Genomic DNA, 26,474 nt, shown 5'->3' with positions numbered 1-26,474 from the left:
AGCGCAAAGATATGTGGAATTGATTTAATAAATACTCCCCGCCTTTGTTGATATTTTATACCTGTCAACCCCACAAAATATTCTCACCACCAAACAAAACGTGAATACATTACATGTACGTTAATATTAAAGACTTACTCATATTCAAGAGATATTAATTGGTCTGATGCTCAAATGAACATACTGGTATGTTGTGTGAACCAATGCTTTTTAACGCATCACATATGACGTCATAGACCCACGACTCGAGATGCACCATTTTTCTCGTGCAGGATTAGCGTGCAAAGTTTGGAAAGCATATTGTGATAAGAATAAGGACACTCTGTGGTAACACTTGGCTGATTGTTAGTTTTGTCACGAAATGGTACACACTTGAATCATCTCTTCTTAAGGTACATACTTCTCTATATGTTTCTATGGAGCGCGTTTCTCTTGGCGGTCAGTATATAAACTTATACATACTTTTAATATATATATATATATATATAAAATAAAAGTATATATTTTGGTACATCTACAAAATACTGGACACCCATCCACAGTTTGTTTGATATAAGTAATAAAACAGCTCGCAAGAGTTAGACTATTTTTAAAATCAACCTTGATGAAAATCAAAATATGCTAAAAAAGTGAGAGGGCCTACAGTTCAAAATTTAATTTCAAAGCAATTCATAAACAGAAGAAATTCAGCAGCATCATAGAATCTATTTGGGCCACTTTTCAGCGAATGTATTTTTTTATTAACCTTGGAAGCTAAGAATGACGTATATATACAATTGCATTTGTTTCAAGTTGTGTGAAGGGGCAAACCCCATGTTATTTTAGTGAGGTGGCTGAATAACTTGGAAACAGGAAGAACCTTGTGTACATTTCTTTTCCAAATCTGGTGGAAGGTACTCGGTATTCTGTATTGTAGTATTTATTTTCAGTCCCCCCCAAGCTGGAAACTGATGGATCGTTTGGTAATGAGGCTGACAAGCCAACCGTCATTGTGAACAACTCCATCACCATCCGATGTCCTGTAGCAGAGGACGTTGACCCTCCGCCGATTGTCACATGGTACAAGAACGGACAGCTCCTACTGACCGATCCCAATGACCCACGCATCCTCATATCAGACTCCGGGCTCGAACTCATCATCAGCTGGGCCCTCATCGACGACACTGCTCGGTACAAGTGCACTGCCATCAACCCCGCGGGAGAGACGGAGAAGAAGTTCGACTTGGATGTGTTAGGTGTGTGAGGGGTAATATGGGTGTGCTGCAGTCTCACTGGTTGAAAATATTGACAATTTCAATTCAAAACTGGAAACTTGCCTGGATCTTTCAAGGCATATACAGTAGAACACGGATATAACACACTATATAAGTGCAGTAATCTTGGACGCGACGCTTAACCCAATTTCACCTCACCTCACTTCATATAATTGTTTCATTGAATGTGTGATGTCTTATTTCTTGTAAAATATGATACATTGATTAATTTATTTTTACCCTTCAGTGACCTCTATGACAAAATGTTATGTATGTATTGAGTTGTATCTGTCTGCAAGATTAGCTTCCTTGCTCTGTTAGTTTCTGTGATTTATTCTTTGCTTCGTTCCTTCCTCCTAGTCCCTCCGAAGGTCAACCGAGGCTCATCTTCCCCCAACAACATGACAGTGGTGGTTGGTCAGCCCCTTTACATAAACTGTCCAGTAGGAGGCATCCCGCCACCAGTGGTAAAGTGGTACAAGGATGGTCAGCCTCTTTCCCCTGAACTTGACCCCAACATTAATGTCCTGGCAAATGGGCGGCGTCTGGAAGTGACCAATGCGAAGGTCACAGATCGGGGGCTCTACCTGTGTGTTGGGGAGAATGTTGCTGGCAAAGTAGAGGAGGCCTATGAAGTGGATGTACATGGTTTGTACGCCTTGGTTCTTTTTCAATATTAGGTATCGGCCTGAGGGGAGGATCTCATTCTTTTATCCAAATTTTTGTAGTGGGCTGTTTCCCGAGAATGATCCCAAACTCCAACGTCAATAACTACTCCAGTAAGATAACAGCCGTATCACACGAGTAAGCAACATTAACAATTATTGCACACCTATATGCAGTCTTTACTCTACCAATGAATAGTTTGTCATTTTAGGTAAATTAACACTTGATTACAAACTAAATAAATGAATCAGAAGACAAAGGAAATTGCAATGTATTTACTTAAAGAAATCACACGCTATATATACAGTCCAATCAAAACATGCCATTCACCCAGAAGCGCTTCAATACTTGTATTAGAACAAACTCATGGGCATCAGTGTCCCTTTCCTGTTTTTTTTAGGGGCGGTTGGGTAGCCTTGTGGTTAAAGTGATCGCTCATCACGCCAAACACCCGGGTTCGATTCCCGACATGGGTACAATGTGTGAAGCCCATTTCTGGTGTCCCCGCCGTGATATTGCTGGAATATTGCTAAAAGCGGCGTAAAACCATACTCACTCACTCCCTCACTTTCCTGGGTTTGAATCCCAGATTAGCCTGAATTATGATCACTGGTGTTATATTGAAATTGATATCGAGAGCAGACTCACCAACAAGAAACAGTTCACAATGTGCGACACAAGTCTTTGTTCTGGAGGTATTTAGGAATTGGAGATTCCGATTCTGTTAATCCTGACGCAATGACTACTTTGGTTTGTGTGTTTAGTTCCGCCTGAGGTGGAGAAACCGGGTGAGGTGGACAGTACAGAAGTCATCATGAACGGCACGCTGCGACTACGCTGTCCAGTGTCCGGCATCCCTCCACCAACGATCACGTGGTTGAAGGATGACGCAAGTATCAAGTTCAACTCCTCCAAGTACACGTTGCTTGAAGACGGGTGGGTACTGGAAATCAAGTTTGCCAACATCAGAGACCGAGGGAGACATTACTGTCTGGCCAAGAATATCGCCGGGGAGAACGAGAAAGCTTTTGATGTGGAAGTTTTAGGTGAGCCTCACATTCGCAGTCATCAGTTTGATGATACAGTGTCATTAATAGAGGATGTTATATGAGTGTTCGTGTCATACTATATGTTTATGACACGAGTGTCTTAATTCCGGTATTGCACGAGCCAGAAATTTATTTATTACCAAAGAAGATGTCTGCATACAGAGACAAATTTTAGTGTTTACCTATGAAGACAGCAAATCACAACAGCAGCGTATCCACATTTTTCTCGAATGACAATCTCTAGCTATGATGTCGTTTCTAGTGTGACATCATTCTGAACCTCTTACTTTGAGGATTTGGTGGTCAGGCTCTTAATTTGAGGATTGGGTGGTCAGTCTCTTACTTTGAGGATTGGGTGGTCAGGCTCTTACTTTGAGGATTGGGTGGTCAGGCTCTTAATTTGAGGATGTGGTGTTCAGGCTCTTACTTTGAGGATTGGGTGGTCAGGCTCTTAGTTTGAGGATTAGGTGGTCAGGCTCTTAGTTTGAGGATTGGGTGGTCAGGCTCTTAATTTGAGGATGTGGTGTTCAGGCTCTTACTTTGAGGATTGGGTGGTCAGTCTCTTAGTTTGAGGATTGGGTGGTCAGGCTCTTAGTTTGAGGATTGGGTGGTCAGGCTCTTAGTTTGAGGATTGGGTGGTCAGGCTCTTAGTTTGAGGATTGGGTGGTCAGGCTCTTAGTTTGAGGATTGGGTGGTCAGGCTCTTACTTTGAGGATTGGGTGGTCAGACTCTATTTACTATCCTGCTATGAACCTACTGCAATATTGCTGATTGTGTCATAAAACAACATTCACTTATTCCTGTTCCTCTAGTACCACCACAGATCAACCGCACGAACACGGTGACCAACCCGAACGTCATCGTCAACAGCACTGCTGTCATCAGCTGTCCTGTGACAGGCAACCCCCAGCCTGAGATTCTGTGGTATCGCAACAATGTGCTCCTTGACGCTCGCAGCAACCCGCGATACGAGATCCTGGCCAGTGGGAGACAACTCCGCATTTACCGCACACAGGTCAAGGACTCAGGGCAGTACACGTGTGCCTCTCGCAACAGAGCAGGAGAAGATAATATCCACTTTGATCTGGATGTTTGGGGTGAGTACTGGTTAAAGTTGAATATTCATCCGTAACATTTCCTTGGTTAACATTCCCTGTGGTTGTTAGCAGGATATATTTATCCCCAGTGCCGGGCCTCCCTGTGAGGATTTCAGTGCTGAATAAATTGTCAGTACCCAATGCTTGCCTCCCCATAAAATTCTTTGAAAGAACAGGTCCCCAGCACCCAATGCTTGTCTCCCTGTGAGGATGTGGCAATGGCCAGAACATGTCCCTATAACCTCAGACAGAAATTATCCTCAGTCCTTCAAACTTTAATCCCAGAATTTCAGGATAGGTCTTCAGCACCCAAGGTATGTCTACCTGTGGGGAGACATTGCCAGAACATGTCCCATGTTTGTCATTAGAACAGAATTAAATAAAGAAGAGGTGGACTTTATTGGTGACCTGGCTTATTGTGTGTCATTATTCACTGACATTTGATTGTTGTTCATGATGTCAACCACTGGTTTGCCTGGCCCTGTATTAATTATTCCCAGGCCGCCGTGATATGGCAATTCAGAAATCTGATCTTGTTTCCAGTGGCTCCGACCATCAACACTCAGGGCAGCAACTTCGAACCTAAGGTCATCGTCAACAGCACTATTGACCTCGACTGCCCTGCTGAGGGCAACCCACCGCCACAAATCCGTTGGTTCCGTGACGGCACCCCCGTCAATACCAATGATCCGGATATTACAATTCTGGAGGGAGGAATGCGAATGCAGATCCAGAATGCTGCAGTGGAAGATTCGGCCCGATACACGTGTATTGTCAACAACCCAGCGGGGGAGGATGACGTTTCCTACGACCTCAGTGTACATGGTAGGTGCAGCGCGATACAACAGACGGTTATTGACGGTCTGTCAACACCATACCCGTGCTTGCTGGTTTCACCAAAGTGGTAATCATATGCATCTGAGAACTGCTTCAGTTTGGACTTTTCTCCCGCAGTAAGCTGACACACTGTGATATAACTGGAATCCTGTTCAAGCACTACACCCAACTCTCACTAACGTCAGTCTTAGTGATTGCCATTTATTATCATTTAATGGCAGGTCAATTTTATTTTTTTTATTTTATGTGTTTACTAACATACCAAGAAGCAAAATCAAAATCTGACAAAGGTTTTCTTGATTGATTTGTGGAAACATTCCAAGAACAATAATAAAAGTGTAAATACACAATAGGTTCAGTGCAATACACTGTAAGGTTGGTCATTAAAATAACGCCTCCTTCCACAGTAATTATTACCATTAATAATCATTTTAAGCCAGACCAATCTGTTAAAGTTTTTAAGTTGCAGGAGGCAAAATCAAATCAAACATATGTTTTCATTAAAAATACTGCTTTCCTATCTCATCCTCTCTTCTTTTCTAATGCACAACCCCTGTCCTATCCACCTCACTATTGTCTCACTCACTATTGTCTCACTCACTATTGTCTCACTCACTATTGTCTCACTCACTATTGTCTCACTCTCTATTGAAAAAACATGCTTACCATCCCAGTAACCCTTAACCCATTGGTATGTTAGGGATTGTGTTATTCATGTTTTTTTCTATTGTGAAAAAAAGTTTTGTAAAAACTTATTTATAAATATTTGTAAACATTTAAAAAAAAGTATATTAACCAGTGTATTTAGTAACTGATGAGAGGTCAAGTTTTGCAGAAGTACGACAGGCTCATCCATCCATCAAACAAACAAACAAAATACTGGGTCCTGACCATTCAATTCCCCAGTCAGTTCTTGTGGACATTCACATTTTACCCTTTATTTATATTTTATGACGTATGTTGATAATAAATAATAATTCAAAACTGGCTTCCACAGGAGATATTGCTTGGTTGAGATCAAGCGACCTCTCCTTGGGCTATGATGAAACTGCATAACAGTGCTTTAAAAAAACATTGGTTTCCTTGATGTCACTATTACATGACATGACCAATCTCTCTGCCACTGAAGCTTGTTAGTTGTACGTTTTACACTCAAGATACTGTTAATTACCATGTACAAAATGACAAAGAATCAATTTGGATAATAAATAGAATATCACCCGGGTGGCTTTTCATATAAAACATATAACGCACATCAGGAAATGTTTACCAGTACAATTCCCTTCTTGCGGGTGAGATTCTTTATTATATATGTTGAGGAGAACAATATCAGTTTGGACATGTACACTCGCCCTCTCTCATGTTTAATTCAGTCCCTCCGGAGATCGCATCAGAGGGAGTTGTCACTGACCCCAAGGTCATTGAGAATGAGACCTTGACCCTGGACTGTCCTGCTGAGGGTGTTCCAGTGCCGGACATCTTGTGGCTGCAGGAGGGTCAGCCAATCGACTTTGAAGCCAACCCTCACATGATTGCACAGGACAATGGTCGCCGCTTAATAATCCGAGGTGTCCATGTGCCGGATGCCGGTAACTACTTGTGTGTGGCCTCAAATGAAGCTGGGGAGGTAGAGAAGAGTTACGATCTGGAAGTTTGGGGTATGTACAAAGGGGGGTTGTCCTCAAAAGAATCGTCTAAATGCCTTGAAACTGTTTTCACTTGGAAGAGATTTTCAGCAGATTTGTTAACACTATTCTCCCTTTGAATCCCAGATGAGCCTAAATTAATACACTTGATCTGTCAGAACCATATCAGGGCCCTGTTGTACCATAACATCTTAGCTCTACGACTATCATAAGCCCTTGTTAAAGTATGGGACTTACGATCACCTTAGCGCTGGGATGGCTTTTGCAATGGGGCCCAGTGTGACATCATGTTGACTCAACATAACAGAAGTTCTTCTGAATGTGGTTTCAGCACACTCACAGACAGATGCTTTAGTTCATCATCATGTACACAGTGAACTGTTAACTGGTTTGGCTTTGCTTACCATATCAGCTTTATGAATTGTGAAATCCGGATTGTAATTTATTGTTTGAATTTGACATGTATGTAATTTTAAATCAGGATGTCCTATTTTAACTTGTATCACAAAAATATAAACTGTTGTATTTTGTGACCTGCGAAGATCCGGGTTAGAACTGATCTTCAGCAACCCATATCGTAAGAGACGACTAACAGGATCGGCTGGTCGGGCTCATTGACTTGGTTGATGCATATCATGGTATCCCAATTGTGTAGATTGATGTTCTTGATGTCAATCACTGGATTGTATGGTCCAAATTGGATTATTTACAGACTGCTGTCATATAGCTGGAATATTGCTGAGTGTGGCTTTAAGCAACAAACATAACAATGTTGCATTTAGTGATTTAAAGAGGTATAAGAACATGGATTGATATACACCCTATCATTCCAGTACCACCCCACATAGACGACACAGCACGAGAAACCCACCCTCGGGTCATTAAGGGCCTAACAGCAACAATGACCTGCCCTGTGTCTGGTATTCCATTCCCGGCCATCAAGTGGTTACGAGACAATCGTGATATCACATATGACTCTCGTGTGGAGGTTCTGAATGGCGGTCTCCAGCTGCGAGTACAGAACTCGACTGAGTTTGACGCGGGAGTCTACAGCTGTATAGCCTCCAGTCCAGCAGGGGAGGACAGGGCTGACTTCGATCTAGTTGTGCTTGGTAAGAGAAACACAGATGTTTCATGACAATCAGTTTTGTAACCTAGTGGAATTCACACATGGTCAAATCACAAGATTTAGTTATTTGTTTTAATTGCAGCAGAACTACCTTCGAACCCATATGCCTTCAGGGCATTCTAGCTGAAATACATGTACTAATCTTGGCTTACCAATAGTACCTATGGTCCCCAGTATTGTGCCCCAATTCTGTTTCGCTGGTGGTCTATGGCCTGTTTTAGAACAATTGTTATCTCGTATGACATCTTTTCATGATTGAACCGCAGTCATATAGCTGGAATATTGCTGAGTTTTGCGTTAAACAACAAAGAAACAAAATCTTTATGGTGTCATACTAGTTTTTAATACAAATTTTTGTGATGTCCTTTGTCGACAAGTTTTATAAAGTCAATTTATATATTATTAATCTATTAATCTACTGCAAGTGACTATACAACTGAAATACTGCCAATGTGACTTTATATTTTAACTTGCTCACTGTTCAATGCCCACTGTAAAAAGCTTGTAAAAAGTAAAAATCAGTAAAGATTCATGCTTGTATACTGATGAAAAGAGACCTGCATGGCCTTATTGAGACTTTGTTGTCCTTGACCAAGACCTTGTTGACTAAGAGCATACCCCGAAGAAGGCCTTGTTGTCCAGGGTCTAGTCCTTTGATATGTTATTAAGTAATTACTACTCGTGATAGGGTGAATAGATACCTGATTTTACTCCTAATTTTGTATGATCCTGACTGAGTTTTCTTATTGGATGTGATATGTAATATTGATCACAAAGTATAATCTACTTATCTCTCACTTTCACCCTATTTACAGTGAAGCCAGACATCGATGAGTCGAATGTGGTGTACAACCCCAAGGTGACAGAAGGGCGGCGAGTGCTGCTGGAGTGCCCTGTGTCCGGCATCCCGATCCCAGAGGTGGAGTGGCTCCTCAACGGCAGTCCCCTCATCCCGTCTGACGAAGTCAGGATCCTCAACAACAACCATCATGTAACTAGCTCCCTGTTGACTGATGGTCAACAACCACCATGTAACTAGCTTCCTGTTGACTGATGGTCAACAACCACCATGTAACTAGCTTCCTGTTGACTGATGGTCAACAACCACCATGTAACTAGCTTCCTGTTGACTGATGGTCAACAACCATCATGTAACTAGCTTCCTGTTGACTGATGGTCAACAACCATCATGTAACTAGCTTCCTGTTGGCTGATGGTCAACAACCACCATGTAACTAGCTTCCTGTTGACAGATGGTCAACAACCATCATGTAACTAGCTTCCTGTTGACTGATGGTCAACAACCACCATGTAACTAGCTTCCTGTTGACTGATGGTCATAAACCACCATGTAACTAGCTTCCTGTTGACTGATGGTCAACAACCACCATGTAACTAGCTTCCTGTTGACTGATGGTCAACAACCATCATGTAACTAGCTTCCTGTTGACTGATGGTCAACAACCACCATGTAACTAGCTTCCTGTTGACTGATGGTCAACAACCATCATGTAACTAGCTTCCTGTTGACTGATGGTCAACAACCACCATGTAACTAGCTTCCTGTTGACTGATGGTCAACAACCACCATGTAACTAGCTTCCTGTTGACTGATGGTCAACAACCATCATGTAACTAGCTTCCTGTTGACTGATGGTCAACAACCATCATGTAACTAGCTTCCTGTTGACTGATGGTCAACAACCACCATGTAACTAGCTTCCTGTTGACTGATGGTCAACAGCAACCATCATGTAACTAGCTTCCTGTTGACTGATGGTCAACAACCACCATGTAACTAGCTTCCTGTTGACTGATGGTCAACAACAACCATCATGTAACTAGCTTCCTGTTGACTGATGGTCAACAACCATCATGTAACTAGCTTCCTGTTGACTGATGGTCAACAACCACCACCATGTAACTAGCTTCCTGTTGACTGATGGTCAACAACCACCATGTAACTAGCTTCCTGTTGACTGATGGTCAACAGCAACCATCATGTAACTAGCTTCCTGTTGACTGATGGTCAACAACAACCATCATGTAACTAGCTTCCTTTTTGACTGATGGTCAACAACCACCACCATGTAACTAGCTTCCTGTTGGCTGATGGTCAACAACCACCACCATGTAACTAGCTTCCTGTTGTCTGATGGTCAACAACCACCACCATGTAACAAGCTTCCTGTTGGCTGATGGTCAACAACCACCACCATGTAACTAGCTTCCTGTTGGCTGATGGTCAAGGAGAACATTTTTGAATATATTTTTTAACTAAAATTACGTTGACATAATTAAGCCTCCAATCAAAATTGTGTTATTGAGGAGAGGGGGACTCCAGGCTGTTGGTATAATGACAAAAAAAGAAAGAAATATTTTTTGTCAGATTATGTTCAGAGTATTAAAATACAATGGTGTAATTAACACTCCTGCATGTAGTAAGTCTGAAAACTGGCTAAAAGTTGTAAGTTTATGTATGAGTTCAAGAAGGTTATGCTATGTGTCAATTGTTATTGTAAGAAAGCATTCTTTTTTTTCCAATTAATTAAATACCGTATTTTCTTGAGTATAGTGCGCACCCCCTCCAGCGGATTCAGTATTTTTGAGAAAAGACAAATTTGAATATTATGTGCTGAAAAGAATTACATCATACCCCTTCAGCGAATTCCAGTAAACAAACGGGTGATAAGAAACTTGGTCAGTACAAATTTGAAATTTGAGATAGAAAATCACCAGACATGTTGATTTACCGTTTGAATTGTATTTTTTGTTCTGCTAGGCATTGTTTTACATCCAGGGATTAAGATTACCTTGTGTATTTTCTCGTAACCTAAGCTGGAAACAGCAATCAGCTGTACACACGTTTTCTTGGAATCTACTGGTTATTCGTCTAACCTTAAACAATGATATAACTTTAAAGGATTTTGATGCAAGGATCAGGAAAAATTGTATCTGAAACTATTTTTTATCAGGAATAATATATTCCAATATCTTGTTATTTCAGTCATGATAGTTGCAGCTTTTACTAAATATATTTAAAATAATAGTAACCCTAAGCGTAGCACTTCGGTGCAGCTGATCACTATTGACAGGTATTTTTTTTTCACATGGAACAATTTGACCAGTCACTGTCGAGGCTCCCGCGCACGAGATCGCGAGAACTACATGTCGACATAGAATCGGCAAACTACAACAAATATGACTTGTAATGAGTCAAAGTTTGGCATTTATGATATATGTATCCATTCTCTGTCAAGTTAAGTTAGTTTCAAGGTGTCAGTAGCAGTAATCTGACCGTGGGTGCTGTTAATAACAGTGAGTTGTGCGATCTTCCGATAGTTTCACACACGATTGTGCCGAAATTGATTTATTAGAAGGAATTTTGAATAAAATTAAGGAAATAAGTTACAAACATAAGTCCTGATATACCATGTACACTTTTTATATCCATACAACGTAATTACATGATTAATTTGCCTACTTCAGTATGGATTTGTTGACATGGTATTTCCGGTGTTACGTGCTCACGGTAATGTCTTTGCGTTGGGGGAAAAAAACATCAAAAGTCATTATGGTGTGTATAATGCGCACCCCCTTCTACCCAGCTGTGTTTTTTTTTTTAAAAGTGTGCACTATACTCAAGAAAATATGGTATAAACCCTGTTGTTGTGCTGACTCTCTCATTCCTCCTGCTTGCAGCTGGAGATCGTGAGGGCTCTGGTGAAGGACACCGCCCAGTACACCTGTATCGCCACCAACGAGGCTGGCCAGTTGGAGAGGACATTCAGTCTCGAAGTTCTTGGTACGTCACCTGAGGACAATTAACTGCTTGTATGAGAACTAATTCCCTACAGTTACTCTCACATACAAAAGAGTCTGGTGACTTTGTTATGACATGAAAGTGCTCTTAATTAGAAAACACACAATTTAGTCCTAGTTTTTTAATTCTGTTTGTTTATAGTCTTTATTTTAGTCACGAAAAACTCTAAGATTTATTGTCAATTTGCTGTTCAGAGTTGAAGTGTATAGCCTCACAAGATCCACTGATTGTTGGTTCAAATCCCCAATTTAGCCCAATTATGGCCCTTAGTCTGTTGTGAGTTTCTGATGCTGGTGGGAACATTTAGAACATGCATCACCTTCATCTCATACTATCATATTGATGAAATGCTGTTCAAAGAAGCGTAAATCTAAACACACGGTTTCAGTTCCACCGAGCATCGATCGCAGCCTGATACAAGAGAACCCCTCAGTGCACCAGAACAAGACCGTGTTGTTGAACTGCCCTGTGGATGGTGTGCCGACCCCCAGCATCTTGTGGTTGAAGGATCGTGTCCCACTGCTGGACTTCCCATACCGTGACCTGCGAGTCCTGAATGAAGACACCACCCTGGAGGTGAGCAACGCACAGGTGGACGACGCAGGCAACTACACCTGCCGCGCCCTCAACCAAGCCGGCACAGACGAGGTGGTCATCAAGCTAGATGTGTTTGGTGAGTGGATCATTGTGATTGTATGTCAGTATATCAGAGTATCGCTATATCGTGTTACGTGCCCACTTCCAAACTGAAACAATAAGTTGACGCAAAAGAATTCAGTGTGAAAACATCAAAGAAATGGTACACAGTTAACAATTGTATTATAATGTTAACTAGGTTTACAAATCAATACAAATTACTGCAGAGTAATTATAATAGCAGAACAAAATACAAAAGCAGTTGTGATAAAAATAGGCCAAGGCTAGATATCCAGGGTGAAAAGATGATCTTTACACAACCACTGGTCTTGATGTAATGTGAGATGAGAGGCACACCCTTGCCCCCTTATATAGCCTAATCCCTTCTGGAAGTTTCTATGCAGTGCTGAATTAGACTGGCTGTTCAAGAAGATTCCAGATTTCACTTGAATCCAAGAGCATCTAAATGTAGTAACTTTCGTATCAGTGCTAACATTAGATAGTACTAAATTCCTGACAACTAACCATTGTCAAAACACAATGGTATAAAATGCAACTGAATCTCAGCAAAAACAACATTGTTTAACAATTAAATACACTGCTATATAACAACAGTATATAAAAGAGTATCACTATACAATATATGTCACTATAAAGTATATCACATTGTTATACAGTACATCAGAGTATCACTGTATAGTATATCAGATTGTCACTATAAAGTATATCACATTGTTATACAGTACATCAGAGTATCACTGTATAGTATATCAGATTGTCACTATAAAGTATATCACATTGTTATACAGTACATCAGAGTATCACTGTATAGTATATCAGATTGTCACTATAAAGTATATCACATTGTTACACAGTACATCAGAGTATCACTGTATAGTATATCAGATTGTCACTGTAAAGTATGTCACATTGTTATACAGTACATCAGAGTATCACTATAAAGTATATCACATTGTTACACAGTACATCAGAGTATCAGTGTATAGTATATCAGATTGTCACTATAAAGTATATCACATTGTTACACAGTACATCAGAGTATCACTGTATAGTATATCAGATTGTCACTATGAAGTATGTCACATTGTTACACAGTACATCAGAGTATCACCATGCAGTATATCACAGTATTGCTTATGAAGTATAGCAGAATACAGACTTTGTTGAACTTAAAGTAAAGCTCCCCAATTACCCCATGCCTGTTGCCTTCAAAACTTTTTGCAAACAGTTGTTCCGCACCTGTTTACGATTTATTTTATGATGAAATTTGATCAAATTTGTTTCCTGTTCTGTACAACTGAGCAGAGGTTTGAGGGTTGTTCTCAATTTGGGAAGCAAGACATTCCACACCCTTGCCTTGGTGGCTGCGAGTTTGACCAGCTCCACCCAACTGTGGATTGGTCTGTCCATGTCATTCCCTTGTTTATGTGTCCAGGGCAGTAAGTCAACTGTGATATGTATAGGTTGCCTAGGATTGATTCACCCTGTTAATGTTATGTGTCCAGCGCAGTAAGTCAACTGTGATATGTATAGGTTGCCAAGGATTGATTCACCTTGTGTTCCAGTCCCGCCTGTGTTCAACGGTAACGAGAGCCCCGAGAACCTGGATGTTGTGACGACCCAGCCAATTACATTACCGTGTAACATCAGCGGTGTACCCAAGCCCTCAATCCTCTGGCTGAAAGATGGCGCCATCATCGTGGCAGAGGAGAATCCCAACATTATCATAGAGAATGGCGGCAAGGTACTGAAGATCCTACAGGCGTCCACCCTTGACACAGCCAGATACACCTGTCATGCTGAGAACCAGGCTGGCTTTATAGAGAAACAGTATGATCTTCAAGTGCTGGGTGCGTAGTACTTCTTATACCAGACTAATTTAGGTGTGGTTTCTTTACAGATTAGCCTTCTCCAAAGCTACAAATTTTGCAGTGTTTGATTCTAAATACATTTTTAACATCATTATGTTTGTATTTTTGTGTAAATTTTTAGTTCAGGAGTTGAATTAAGGAATTAAGACTAACTCCATAAGTGACTGATATTTTAAAAATAATGTCCTTATTTCTTTACATATAAAATGTTTGTCTCTATATATTCACTGATAAAAAGCAAGAAATAAATATTAATAGAAACAGATTGTGTAATTTAAAACGAAGTTTAAAGAAATGTTATCACCTATTCCCATTGTGTAGCAAAAGAATCTTGAGAGAACAAAGAAATTATGATAGACACATTTGTTTAACAAAAATTGAGTTGGAGAGTGTCCTTCAAATGATGTAGTTCATAGCTGTGTACCAACAAATGAATTGCAGTTCCACCAAAGATCAATGGCTCCGAAGTGACTCAAAGTGTTCCTGTCATTCTGGACCAATCAGTGACCCTGGAGTGTCCAGCAGTGGGAATACCACCTCCAGACGTCAGGTGGTACAGGTCAGGGGAGATAATTCCTCAGTATGGAATCCCCAATATCCGTATCCTTGACAATGGCAGGAAACTGTACATTATCAGTGCTCAACTCTTGGACTTTGGCGCCTACAGTTGTCAGGCGATTAACACAGCTGGAGAAGCGAGCCTCAGGTTTGAAGTCTCTGTTATGGGTAAGGAGAGAGAAAAAATCATCTATTTTTGCAAAGTCGGACCAAAGAGATGTTTTTTATGATTAACATATTTTATTCTCAGAGTAGAAATGGCCTGAAAATATAGATGTACATTAGTGGTTACTTGATATTTGACAGTTCTGTAAGATGTTGCCCCGACCTCAAGTTACAGTGGAACTCTTTGACCCTTTGACCAAACAAATCTTATGTCAGGCCAGATTTATTGTCTTCATATTTTTAAGTAATAAAAATAATGCCATTTATGCATTGTATCACCATTTGACCCGTGAAGATTCAGGTTAGAATTAGTCTTCAGCAACCCATTCTTGTCACAAGAAGGGGGGGTCGGGTAGCCTTGTGGTTAAAGCGTTCGCTCGTCACGCCGAAGATCCGGGTTCGATTCCCGACATGGGTACAATGTGTGAAGCCCATTTCTGGTGTCCCCCGTCGAGATATAGCTGGAATATTGCTAAAAGCGGCGTAAAACCATACTCACTCACTCTTGTCATGAGAGTGGACATACTCTGTGATTTAGTTGATGCATGTCATCTTATCCCACTTGTGTAGATCAGTGTTCATTATATCAATTAACTGGATTGTCTGGTCCAGACTTGATTAATAACAGACTGCCATCATAAAGCTAGAATATTGCTGAATGCAGCATTAATCAAACAAACAAACAAACAAACAAAACCTCACCTCACCTCACTTTTTGGTCAGTTCCACCGGAAATTGCGCCTGGCGCCACCCAGATGGCAGTAGAGGTCAACACGCCCACAGTCCTGCAGTGTGAGACAAATGGTCAGCCCCAGCCCAACGTCACCTGGACCAAGGATGGCTCCCTCTTTCCCTCCACCGGGCTCCGGCACCGCATGTTAAGGTCAGGGTCACTGGAGTTCTCGCGGATCATGATAGAGGATGCTGGGAATTACCAGTGCACGGCATCCAACAGTGCCGGCAATGCCACCCGCACTATCAGCATTGATGTTCAAGGTAAGAAAAAGAGTCTGGCACTCCAATAAGGTGGAGATCAGTGGTGGTGCTGTATGCTCAAATATCCAGGTTGTTATAGATCATAAATACCCGGACCTATTCGCTACCCCAGTTTCATTTAGGAAGTGTAGTCACTATCTGTTTTATTTTTATACACCGCCCAACAAAGTTGGCGGGGGATATAGAAACAGGCTCTGCCCGTTCGTACGTCACGTTTCGTTTCTGGAGCATAAATCAGAAACCGTTCAATATTTGTTCATGAAACTTTGCATGTTTGTCATGTACATGCTGAACTGGTGCCTTTTGCTATTTAGAAATTTTAGAAATTTATATTTTTTACGTTTCCATGGCAACAAGATGGACTTTTTTTTACAATTTCCATGACAAGTTCCACCTCGGTTAAAAAGGGTTAGGGTTTGTTTAGATTTAATTATGTCATAAATTCTGCAACAGGGACGGGGGATATAGCCATGTTAGTGGCAAACTCTTGTTAATTTTGCACTGATTTACCCTTGTTCATGTGTAATTTGATTGGACAACTATTTTTAGCATCACATATTTCAAACCAGTGGCTGACCATTTTTTGCCACCATAACTTTGTTTAGGATCTTTGCCATCGATTATGAATCATGAGGCTATCATTCCCCCCCCCCATCCTGTGATTGAGCAAATGCACTGTACATGTATAATAGGGAATCTCAGTCTTCATCTTGACATGTTCCTTGTCAGTTCCTGCAAAGATCCTGAACGTAGGCCCAGCTGTGATGAAGTCTCCACTGTCCACCGGCATCACCCTGCCCTGTGAAGTGGAGGGCACCCCCACCCCTAGGATCTTCTGGCTGAAGAACAGGGCTCTCCTTCGGGAGGATGAGGGTGAGTGAGGGGTGGGAGGGCTGAAGAACAGGGCTCTCCTACAGGTGGGTGAGGGGTGGGAGGGCTGAAGAACAGGGCTCTCCTACAGGAGGGTGAGGGGTGGGAGGGCTGAAGAACAGGGCTCTCCTACAGGTGGGTGAGGGGTGGGAGGGCTGAAGAACAGGGCTCTCCTACAGGTGGGTGAGGGGTGGGAGGGCTGAAGAACAGGGCTCTCCTACAGGAGGGTGAGGGGTGGGAGGGCTGAAGAACAGGGCTCTCCTACAGGAGGGTGAGGGGTGGGAGGGCTGAAGAACAGGGCTCTCCTACAGGTGGGTGAGGGGTGGGAGGGCTGAAGAACAGGGCTCTCCTGCTGGAGGGTGAGGGGTGGGAGGGATGAAAAACAGGGCTCTCCTGCTGGAGGATGAGGGGTGGGAGGGCTGAAGAACAGGGCTCTCCTGCTGGAGGATGAGGGGTGGGAGGGCTGAAGAACAGAGCTCTCCTGCTGGAGGGTGAGGGGCGGGAGGGCTGAAGAACAGGGCTGTCCTACAGGTGGGTGAGGGGTGGGTGGTGAATGGGTGGGCTCTCCTTAGGGAATATCTAGAGTGTAGGAGTGTTGAGCGATGTGTGATTAGGGGATGGAAGAACAGTATTCCAGAATTCCAAGACGATATTCAGTCTCCCCTTCTTCAGATGAATAATGGGGAGTAGGATCCTACGAGCCCTGGCAATGGATGGCGCTAGAGCGTCGAGCCACACTTATACTTTACTTTAAGGGGAGTCATGCTGCAATGAGTCGGAGTGTTGCGAAGTGAGCATGGAAGCTTGGGGTGAGAGCCCAATTGGAACTGCCTCAGAGGTATATTTTGGTCGTAGTAATTATTGAAAAATTCTTGCAGTTCATAAATCACAAGGCAAAAAAGTGGCTTGTGTTTATAACATGTACTGGGCAGTTTGACTGCATGTTAAATAAACCTTGGTTTCTTTTAGAAATATAACTGATCTCTGCTGTGTGTATTTCCTCTGTCCAGGCTCCTACCAAGTGCTGTCCAACGGCTCGCTGCACATCACGGACCTGCAGCTGTACCATCGAGGCGTCTACACCTGCATCGCCCAGAACAGGGCTGGCTCCTCCAAGAGGGACATCACCCTCCAAGTACAAGGTGGGTCACTGCATGGGGCAGGTAGTGCCCTCAGAGGGCTCCAGTACGGATGCCCAGTACCTAATGTGAGGCAGACGAGGTCGCAGTACCTCAAGTGTGTCTTCAAGTTAGAAGTCCAGGGCGGAATAGGTCCCCAGCACCCCATGCTTATCTCCCAGTGGGAATTCTAGGGCAGAGTAGGTCCCCAATACCCAATGCCTGTCTCCCTGTGACAATTCTAGGGCGGAATAGGTCCCCAATACCCCATGCTTGTCTCTCTTTGGGGATTCTGGGGCAGAATAGGTCCCCAGTACCAATGATTGGCCCCCTTTCTGTAATTGGTACAATTCTGAAGTTCATTTATTCTGAAATAGTAGTTTTTGAAATCACGCTTACACTTTACCTCAAATATTGACTCGGTGCTGTCAACTCAAGAAAACCAAGTTGTGTTAAGTCATTATCTGTGTCTTCAATGTCACTCATTGCTTGTAGTTCCACCGACCATCAGTGTGGCACAGCGGAACTTTGTGGTGCTCCAGAACCGGACTGCTGTGATGCCCTGCAGCGCTACAGGCATCCCGAGGCCCAAGATCCGTTGGGAGAAGGATGGGAAGGAGATTACCGCCACCAACTATGGCCACTCCTACAGCCGCGTCCACTACATCACGCTGCAGAATGGAGGACTCGCCATACCTCATGCAAGGTAACATCACTCCACTCTCCCATCCGGTCAGGAAAGAACAATGTGTTTTAGCATTAATTAGCTGGTGTGACTATTGTGAGGTGGGGTTTTCTAGTCAGAAAACCAGAAAAATAATCTAGATTTTTTAACTTATCCTATCTCACACTGTGGATTTCACTTTCTTCTTTTGATCCTAAGGGGAAAAGTGTCTGGACAAGTGTTTCCAGCTTCTAAAATTAATTCACCCGGATATCCCCATGGTCACCTCCCAACATCTGGGCCATGCACGCTTGCATGCTAGTTAATCTACATGCACTCATCACATGGTTTCCCCAGCCAACTCATTCTCTTTCAAATCTTGTCAAAACTAGGGAATCGATTTTTGTTTTATTCCTCTGCAATTTTTGACAACTCTGTGCCACATTTCCTGTATCTTCCCAAGGTAAGGGAGTTAACTGACTTTAAAAGTCCAGGTTCCAGCCTTGCCGAAATAGGCTGGAATGTCTGGGCTCGATCGCAACGCCACCAGTGGCTATTACGAGTTATGTCCCTTCTATGTACCACACCACCACCACCACCCCACACCTACTGACCAATCAGATTACACCTCTCATATCACTTGCATTTGCTTTAAACAAAATGGCGGCACCCAGTCAAGATGTACTCCCTTGCTGCAGGAAGATGCATTGCCTGCCATCAACTTTGCATTTTCAACATGAAGTCTTCACTTGTTTGCCAACCTTCAATTTGCCAGACTTCATCTATATTTTTGCTTGGTATGCCTATTTCAACATGGGTGACCAGCCCCCACTTCGTGAATGATGTGTAGGCTCATGTTCTCTTCCACGGACCCTCATCATGAATGTTCTGATTGTCATGGCCGCTGTAGCGCTTCGGAATGTTGTGCTTTATGTGCTGACTTTCCACAAGAACCGTTTAATATCTACCTTCACAAGTGCCAGCAACGCAAAACAGATCATCTATCAAAGATTACAGAGAAAACTCCCAAGTCCAAGAAGACACCAGTTAAGAAGTCTTAAAAACAACAGACCGATCTACCCCTGTGATGGTCCAAGAAGTGACGAACCCTACGCCACCTATTTTCTCCTTCCTGACAGAAGACGCATCTGCCGCACCTATGAACCTAGGTTCAAAATGACTACCCTCTGCAGCTTTGACGGTCTTGGACGTTCACTGAGTACTCGCGCTGGATGTCGGTTTGGCTGAACCTATTACATCATCTCAGCCTCTCCGGAAGTGTCTTCACAAGCTTTGTCTTATGACACTGAACATTACTTTAAACTTGATTGTAAGCTCCAGCTTCCTTGTGTATAGCCTACGGTTGTTATCTTTGTAGAATTGGGAGTAGCGCCCCACCATCCTACCGTGGGATAATGCATATTGTGAGATAGGATAAGTTTAAACATTTGTAAATTTTACAATGAATTGTATATTTATATACTTATCCTATCTCACACATTATGTACCCACCTGTTCATCCTCGAATGACAATTTCCTTTGCCTATAACCCTCTTGAATGAGAATGAGCTGGGGAAACCACTTGATCAGTGCATGTTGGTCAACCAGCATGCAAGCTTGCATGACCCAGATGTTGGGAGGTGACCATGGTGATGCTGGGTATGTCTGGTGAATTAAATAAAGAAAGTGATAATTTTGAAATTTAAATATTTTTAACACTTAAGGAAAAAAGAAAATTCCATGGGTAATACTCCCTGGCTTCTGCCCTGAAATAAAATGTCTGGCTCCAAAAAAGTTCAGTAATGTATGTTCATTATGACAAACTCGCACTGTGTTTGTGACAGAGATGTGGATGCAGGGACACCTGATACACACCAGTACACACCCAGACTCAACTGTGACAGAGCTATGGAAGCATGACTATACACCTGTAAACAAGAGCACACACCTATACTCAACTGTACACACCTGCATACATCAATCCTCTGTTACACACGTGTACGTGTAACTGTGCTTGTGTTGGTCGATAATGGAGTAGGCGCTCTACTGGCCAAATAAATCACAAACAGCTGTCGGGGGTGAGGCTGATGACGTTTATTTTATAATCAGTACGAATGTACGTACTTAATTTCAGTCTTAAATATGAATAAATCCTTCTACAAATCCAAATCCTCACATAGAAATGAAAGCAGCAATAAATCTCGCAGAGTCTTTCCTTGATGTGACAAATAGCAACTGATTTTCTAAAATTCAACAACAAACATTGTTGTAGCTGTGGCCAGCTTGGCCTATCAACAAGACAATAGACTTGGCTGGGGCACGCTGGGGCAAAGAGTGCTGTAAGTCAAAAGCATGCAGTGTGACAATTAGTGGAAGTTAGACTGAGAGTAAGCTTACTTAATGTTACAGAGCTATGGAATGAATGTTTAAGGTATAAAATACTAAGGTATAAAACATAACTAATATTATAACTAATAACTATCTTCTTATCATGTAAATATCGTAATAAACTAATCAGTTAAAATGGTAACAAGGCCATATAACCTTACTACTAACTAATAAATCTTAATTAAAAGTTATGTACATAAATGAGCCTGCCACATACGCTCCTGACTCAACTGTGACAGAGCTGTGTACCAGGGGCACCTGTTACACCCTTGTACACCCGGGACAGGGTACACACCTATACTCAACTGTACACACCTGCACACATCAATACTCTCTGTTACACACGTGTACGCTCCTGACTCAACTGTGACAGAGCTGTGTACCAGGGGCACCTGTTAAACCCTTGTACACCCTGGACAGGGCACACACCTATACTCAACTGTACACACCTGCATACATCAATACTCTCTGTTACACACGTGTACGCTCCTGACTCAACTGTGACAAGAGCTGTGTACCAGGGGCACCTGTTACACCCTTGTACACCCGGGACAGGGCACACACCTATACTCAACTGTACACACCTGCATACATCAATACTCTTCTATACACACCTGCACTCAGCTGTGTGCACCTGTATGTATGTGTGACAGAGCTGTGGATGCGGCATGTACTCAATGTTTACACCTGTACTTAACTGTATGAACCTGTGCACCCTGCACACACCTGTGAACACTTGTACTCACCTGTGTGTTTGTGTGACAGAGCTGTGGATGCAGGGACGTACACCTGTATAGCTGAGAACCAGGCTGGCAATGCTACAGAGAGTGTCTCCCTCACAGTGGAAGGTAAGCATCAACCCCCACACTGGCTGGTGGCACAGTGGGTAGTGCCCTGACTTGCAATTGTCATCTGGGGTATAGTTTTGTAGGTTCAAATCCAGTCAGAGTTAAACCTTTTTTTTCAGGAGACTTGGAAAATAAATTTCAGTGTAGTTTGTTTCCCCCAACTGACCACAGCATGCAGTGTATAAATATATCCTGAACAAAAAAGATTTTGCATCATGAATTGTTTTGGATATCTTTATGAAATTGTGTGCTCCATCTTCACTAGAAAAACATGTCCTCAAAAATATTCATGATCCCTGACTTTAATTGTTCAGTGTATTATTTACAAGCTTGTCACTGAATAACATGGTTCATGCTTCATATTGGGTGGTGGGGTAGCCTAGTGGTTAAAGCATTCATCATGCCGAATTCCTGGGTTTGATTCGTGACATGGGCACAATGTGTTAAAGCCCATTTCTGGTGTTCCCGGCCATGGTATTGCTGGAATATTGGTAAAAGCGTGTAAAACCATACTTACTCACTCCCTCCCTCACTCACTCATTCTTAATTGGAAACATTTCAGTTGTCTAATAATATTTGATTGTGTGAAAAATAATATAGGTACAGTGACAATAGAGAGAGCAAGTTTTTAAATGTTGTTATTGTTATTACAGTCCCTCCAAAGATCAAATCTGCAGCTCCCCAGTTCGTGGTAACCGTTGGCGACCGGGCCACCATGCCCTGTGAGGCAGGAGGAAACCCTGCACCGAGGATCTCCTGGACCAGAGATGGCAGTTGGATCAGTCCCAGGGACCCCAAGTATACCCTCACAGATGAGGGTTCATTGATCATTGAGCGAGTGGAGGCAGAGGACACAGGCAGCTACGTGTGCACGGCGGACAACAAGGCCGGCCGGGACTCCCAGAGCAGGCTGCTCAGGGTACAAGGTTGGTCAACTGCCTGGAATCAAAATACACTGCTGGAAAAAAAAAGTTAAAGAATACGCAATGTTGTTTACAATAGTTATTCTGTCATGGCTGGTGGGTGCAACACACAGCCTTCCAATTGTGGCTGTTCTTGGTGTTCTTGGTATTTGACAGGCATGAGTGCAGTAATCTGTTTTTTACACACCCTAACATCGCACTATTTTAGTTTAAGCTCCATCCCTTCCATATTTTCATATATCCCCAAATGTCTTTGGAAATATCGACATACGACATTGAACTCATTTTAATAAATGTCCAATATGCCACCAATAGCTGTTGGGCCATTGGTACAAGGTTTATGTTCCCCAAGACTGTTACATGCACTAAGTTCGAGCAATATGCGGTATGAGCTAAGAAGCAGAGGACCAGTCCAAAGGGTGGCTGATTCTCCTCATAAAACCCAAGTAGGCCAACTGTAGATATTGTTCTTGCCTTGTGCTCTTCATCAACCTCAATCTGATGATATCTGGACTTCCTATCCAAGGCAAAAAGAATTTTTTATTCAAGATGATCTTCCATTCTTGGCAAGGCATATGCATCTTTCGCTGTCTGTCAGTTCTGAAGTCACACCTTGCAAAACAAGAACATTAGAAGCCCATGGACTGTGTGATCTTCTAATGATACCTCATCTAAGCAGTTGTTGTAGATGGTCCTTCACCTCTTGGCTCGTTGAATGTGGAATGTGTCTATGTTGTTGCTTGAATGGCATATTGTCTGCAAGTTCAATTCGGTGTTTGACTTCTGTATAATGTCCAATATCTAAGTCCCCAGTTGAAAAAATGTTGCTGTATATCTTCAATAAATCTTCACCAAGCTTCATCTGTGATCTTGGGAGCAATCTTGTCCTTTTCTTGTCCGATACCACCTGTTGCCAATCAATAGGGGCTACCGTCTGAATCTGGTCTGGCTGAATTCAACAGATGATGGACTTAGCCCTACTGTCTGGTTAGTCAGGTTGGAAGGTTGAACTAGGTCTTAAACTGTTGTCTTGTGTTGATAGCAGAATAAGGCTAGACAAGTCCGGGTGATTGGAAGTTCTTTATGAGGGCTGAATTGTGACAGGTGTTGGGCAATTCCGTGTAGATTGATGTCCTTACTGTCACAGTTGCATGAGGTGGTACCGCTAATCTAGATGTTTTGCAGGTTCTCGTCAGTCCCAGTTGCACATATACACTTCTGTAGAAGATGGGGCCTGTTGTACATAGCCATTGAGGAATTATTGCTGAATGTAAGTTGGGAGGCAACCCTAACACTGACATGGTTGTGTGGTACGTCATGATGCATGGCCTGATTCTAGCTGTTGGTGCCACAACTACCACACGATCATGCTGTATTCTGTTGCAGTTCCTCCCCGACTCCTCATCATCCCCCGGGACAAGGAGGTGACCATCAACAATAGGCTGGAGATGGAGTGTGCTGCAGATGGTGTGCCCATCCCCACCATCACCTGGCTCCTCAATGGCAAGCCTATAGCATGTAAGTGTCTCCCCCATCTCTCCCATCACCTGTAAGTCTCCCCCATCACCTGTAAGTCTCCCCCATCCCCTGTAAGTGCCCCCCCATCACCTGTAAGTCTCACCCATCACCTTTAAGTCTCACCCATCACCTGTAAATCTCACCCATTACCTGTAAGTCCTCAACCATCACCAGTAAGTCTCCCCAGCACCTGTAAGTCTCCCCCAGCACCTGTAAGTTCCCCCCCCCCCCATCACCTGTAAGTCTCACCCATCACCTGTAAGTCTCACCCATCACCTGTAAATCTCACCCATTACCTGTAAGTCCTCAACCATCACCTGTAAGTCTCCCCAGCACCTGTAAGTCTCCCCCAGAACCTGTAAGTTTCCCCCCATCACCTGTAAGTCTCACCCATCACCTGTTAGTCGCACCCATCACCTGTAAATCTCACCCATTACCTGTAAGTCCTCAACCATCACCTGTAAGTCTCCCCATCACATGTAAGTCTCCCCCAGCACCTGTAAACCTGTAAGTCTCCCCCCATCACCTGTAAGTCTCACCCATCACCTGTAAGTCTCACCCATCACCTGTAAATCTCACCTATTACCTGTAAGTCCTCAACCATCACCTGTAAGTCTCCCCCATCACATGTAAGTCTCTTCCCTCACCCCCCCCCCCCCCCCCCCCTTCCCATCACTTGTATGTGTTCCCATACCATCATCATGCTGAAACTCAGACAGCCACCAATCTTTATGTTTGTGTCTTCAGCTCCTGTGAGCATCAATGGCCGCAGCTTGTACTTTGTGAGGAACGCCATCCGCGCCGACAGCGGGGAGTACACCTGTGTCGCCACCAACCCCGCCAACAACCAGCAGGTGTCGGCGACTGCCAGTGTCGTCGTTAAAGGTAAGCTTTCCCCTCGGTCAGGGAGGGATTTCTTACAATGCTTGTTCCTGAGGGAACTACCATTTGATGTGCATAGGCGTCACTCTGATTTGTTTGCTAAGCAACATTGTTCCAGAAAAATGTTGTGGTCCCCAAATCAGTGTTTGTTCTTCCTTCCAGAGGAAACAGTATTGAAGCAGTGACGAAAATGGTCAGGTCCTTAATCAGATCATTTAGTCCAATATGATATCCCTCTGCTTTAAGGTCTAGACCCGTGAAGATTCCTGGGTAGAATAGGTCTTCAGCAACCCATGTTTGCCGTAAAAGGTGACTATGCTTGTCGTAAAAGGCGACTAAGGGGATCAGGTGGTCAGGCTCGCTGACTTGGTCGATGCATGTCATTGATCCCAATTGCGTCGATCGTTGCTCATGATATTAATCACTGGATTGTCTGGTCCAGACTCGATTATTTACAGCCTGCGTCATATAGCTGGAATATTGCTGAGTGCGACTTTAAGGTCTGAGAACACCTCAATCAATCGCAATCTAGATGGGGGATGCATGGGTTCCTGACCCGTCTTTTCTTTTCCACCATCATTGAGAAAATTTTGATTTTAACGAAAGGATGAATAGTTTAAAACCTTTGTTCTGGAACAGTTGTCTCTAAGCATGACATTGCCAGTTATGTTTTTGACATGAAACAGAATGGGAATGCAAAATGTAATGTAGGAGAAGTATTCAAAATTAAATATTGTTACATGCTAATCAAGAATGAGCAATGGAGTTGTCTGTTGTCAAAGGGTTCACTTGTCAAACAAAAGAACATGTTTAAGTTGATAAAGTTGACATTTAAACTCAGTGCCCTATCACTTTTAAATTAGCAGCTTTGTCAGGTGACTCAATGAGATAAACTTGTTATCTGAAAGATAAGCAAAATATCCACTATAACTTCAGCCTGACTATTTGATGCTGTTCCAGTTCCTCCCAGGATGCTTGTTCCCCCCGGCAACAAGGCGGTGAAGATCGCAGAGAAGGTCGTCCTGGAGTGCTCCGTGGGTGGGGACCCAATACCGGAGATTCTGTGGACAAAAAATGGCCGTCCTGTCGAGCTAAGCCACAGAATACAGCAGCTGGCTAATGGATCTCTTGTCATATATGATTCCACAGTGAGTAGTAGCTTTCTCATGTTGTCAACTACGCTCTGAAAGTGGTCCATTAAAATGTTGACTGGAGCGTGGCAACAATTCTTTTGTTTGTTTGTTGTCTAATGCTGCACTCAGCAATAATCCAGCTATATGATGACTGCCTATAAATAATCGAGTCAGGACCAGACAATCCAGTGACTGATCATGAGCAACGATCTATGTGATACGATGTCATACATCAATACAAGAAAAATTTCAATGAGATTGTGGCGCATTGTGTTTAATGTTCAATGTCAGTCCTGCAATGACAGAGTTCCAATCAGTCCTGCATTGACGTATTCCCTATCAGTCCTACAGTGATGTATACCCTATCAGTCCTGCATTGACGT

The 26,474-nt window shown here is 42.9% G+C and overlaps 1 protein-coding gene across 1 annotated transcript in view; it reads left to right on the top strand.

The window, feature by feature from the left end:
- Window positions 1–26,474, top strand: part of LOC139459568 (hemicentin-1-like) — a 125,387-nt gene that overhangs the window by 50,588 nt on the left and 48,325 nt on the right. The window contains exons 21-41 of the mRNA XM_071241121.1: window positions 930–1,235; window positions 1,614–1,901; window positions 2,684–2,965; window positions 3,781–4,065; window positions 4,609–4,890; window positions 6,276–6,560; window positions 7,382–7,660; window positions 8,493–8,668; window positions 11,380–11,482; window positions 11,889–12,173; window positions 13,723–14,007; window positions 14,470–14,754; window positions 15,475–15,747; window positions 16,477–16,620; window positions 17,628–17,759; window positions 18,231–18,441; window positions 21,553–21,635; window positions 22,289–22,561; window positions 23,945–24,076; window positions 24,824–24,961; window positions 25,919–26,106. Of these exons, the coding sequence (XP_071097222.1) occupies window positions 930–1,235; window positions 1,614–1,901; window positions 2,684–2,965; window positions 3,781–4,065; window positions 4,609–4,890; window positions 6,276–6,560; window positions 7,382–7,660; window positions 8,493–8,668; window positions 11,380–11,482; window positions 11,889–12,173; window positions 13,723–14,007; window positions 14,470–14,754; window positions 15,475–15,747; window positions 16,477–16,620; window positions 17,628–17,759; window positions 18,231–18,441; window positions 21,553–21,635; window positions 22,289–22,561; window positions 23,945–24,076; window positions 24,824–24,961; window positions 25,919–26,106 (4,715 nt within the window). The remainder of the gene's footprint in view (window positions 1–929; window positions 1,236–1,613; window positions 1,902–2,683; window positions 2,966–3,780; window positions 4,066–4,608; window positions 4,891–6,275; window positions 6,561–7,381; window positions 7,661–8,492; window positions 8,669–11,379; window positions 11,483–11,888; window positions 12,174–13,722; window positions 14,008–14,469; window positions 14,755–15,474; window positions 15,748–16,476; window positions 16,621–17,627; window positions 17,760–18,230; window positions 18,442–21,552; window positions 21,636–22,288; window positions 22,562–23,944; window positions 24,077–24,823; window positions 24,962–25,918; window positions 26,107–26,474) is intronic.

This window comes from Haliotis cracherodii, unplaced genomic scaffold, assembly GCF_022045235.1.
Source record: "Haliotis cracherodii isolate W230 unplaced genomic scaffold, xgHalCrac1.p SCAF_13, whole genome shotgun sequence".
Lineage (NCBI taxonomy): Eukaryota > Metazoa > Mollusca > Gastropoda > Lepetellida > Haliotidae > Haliotis > Haliotis cracherodii.
Note: the sequence above shows the minus strand (reverse complement) of the source record. Positions and strands in the feature narration are given on the sequence as shown.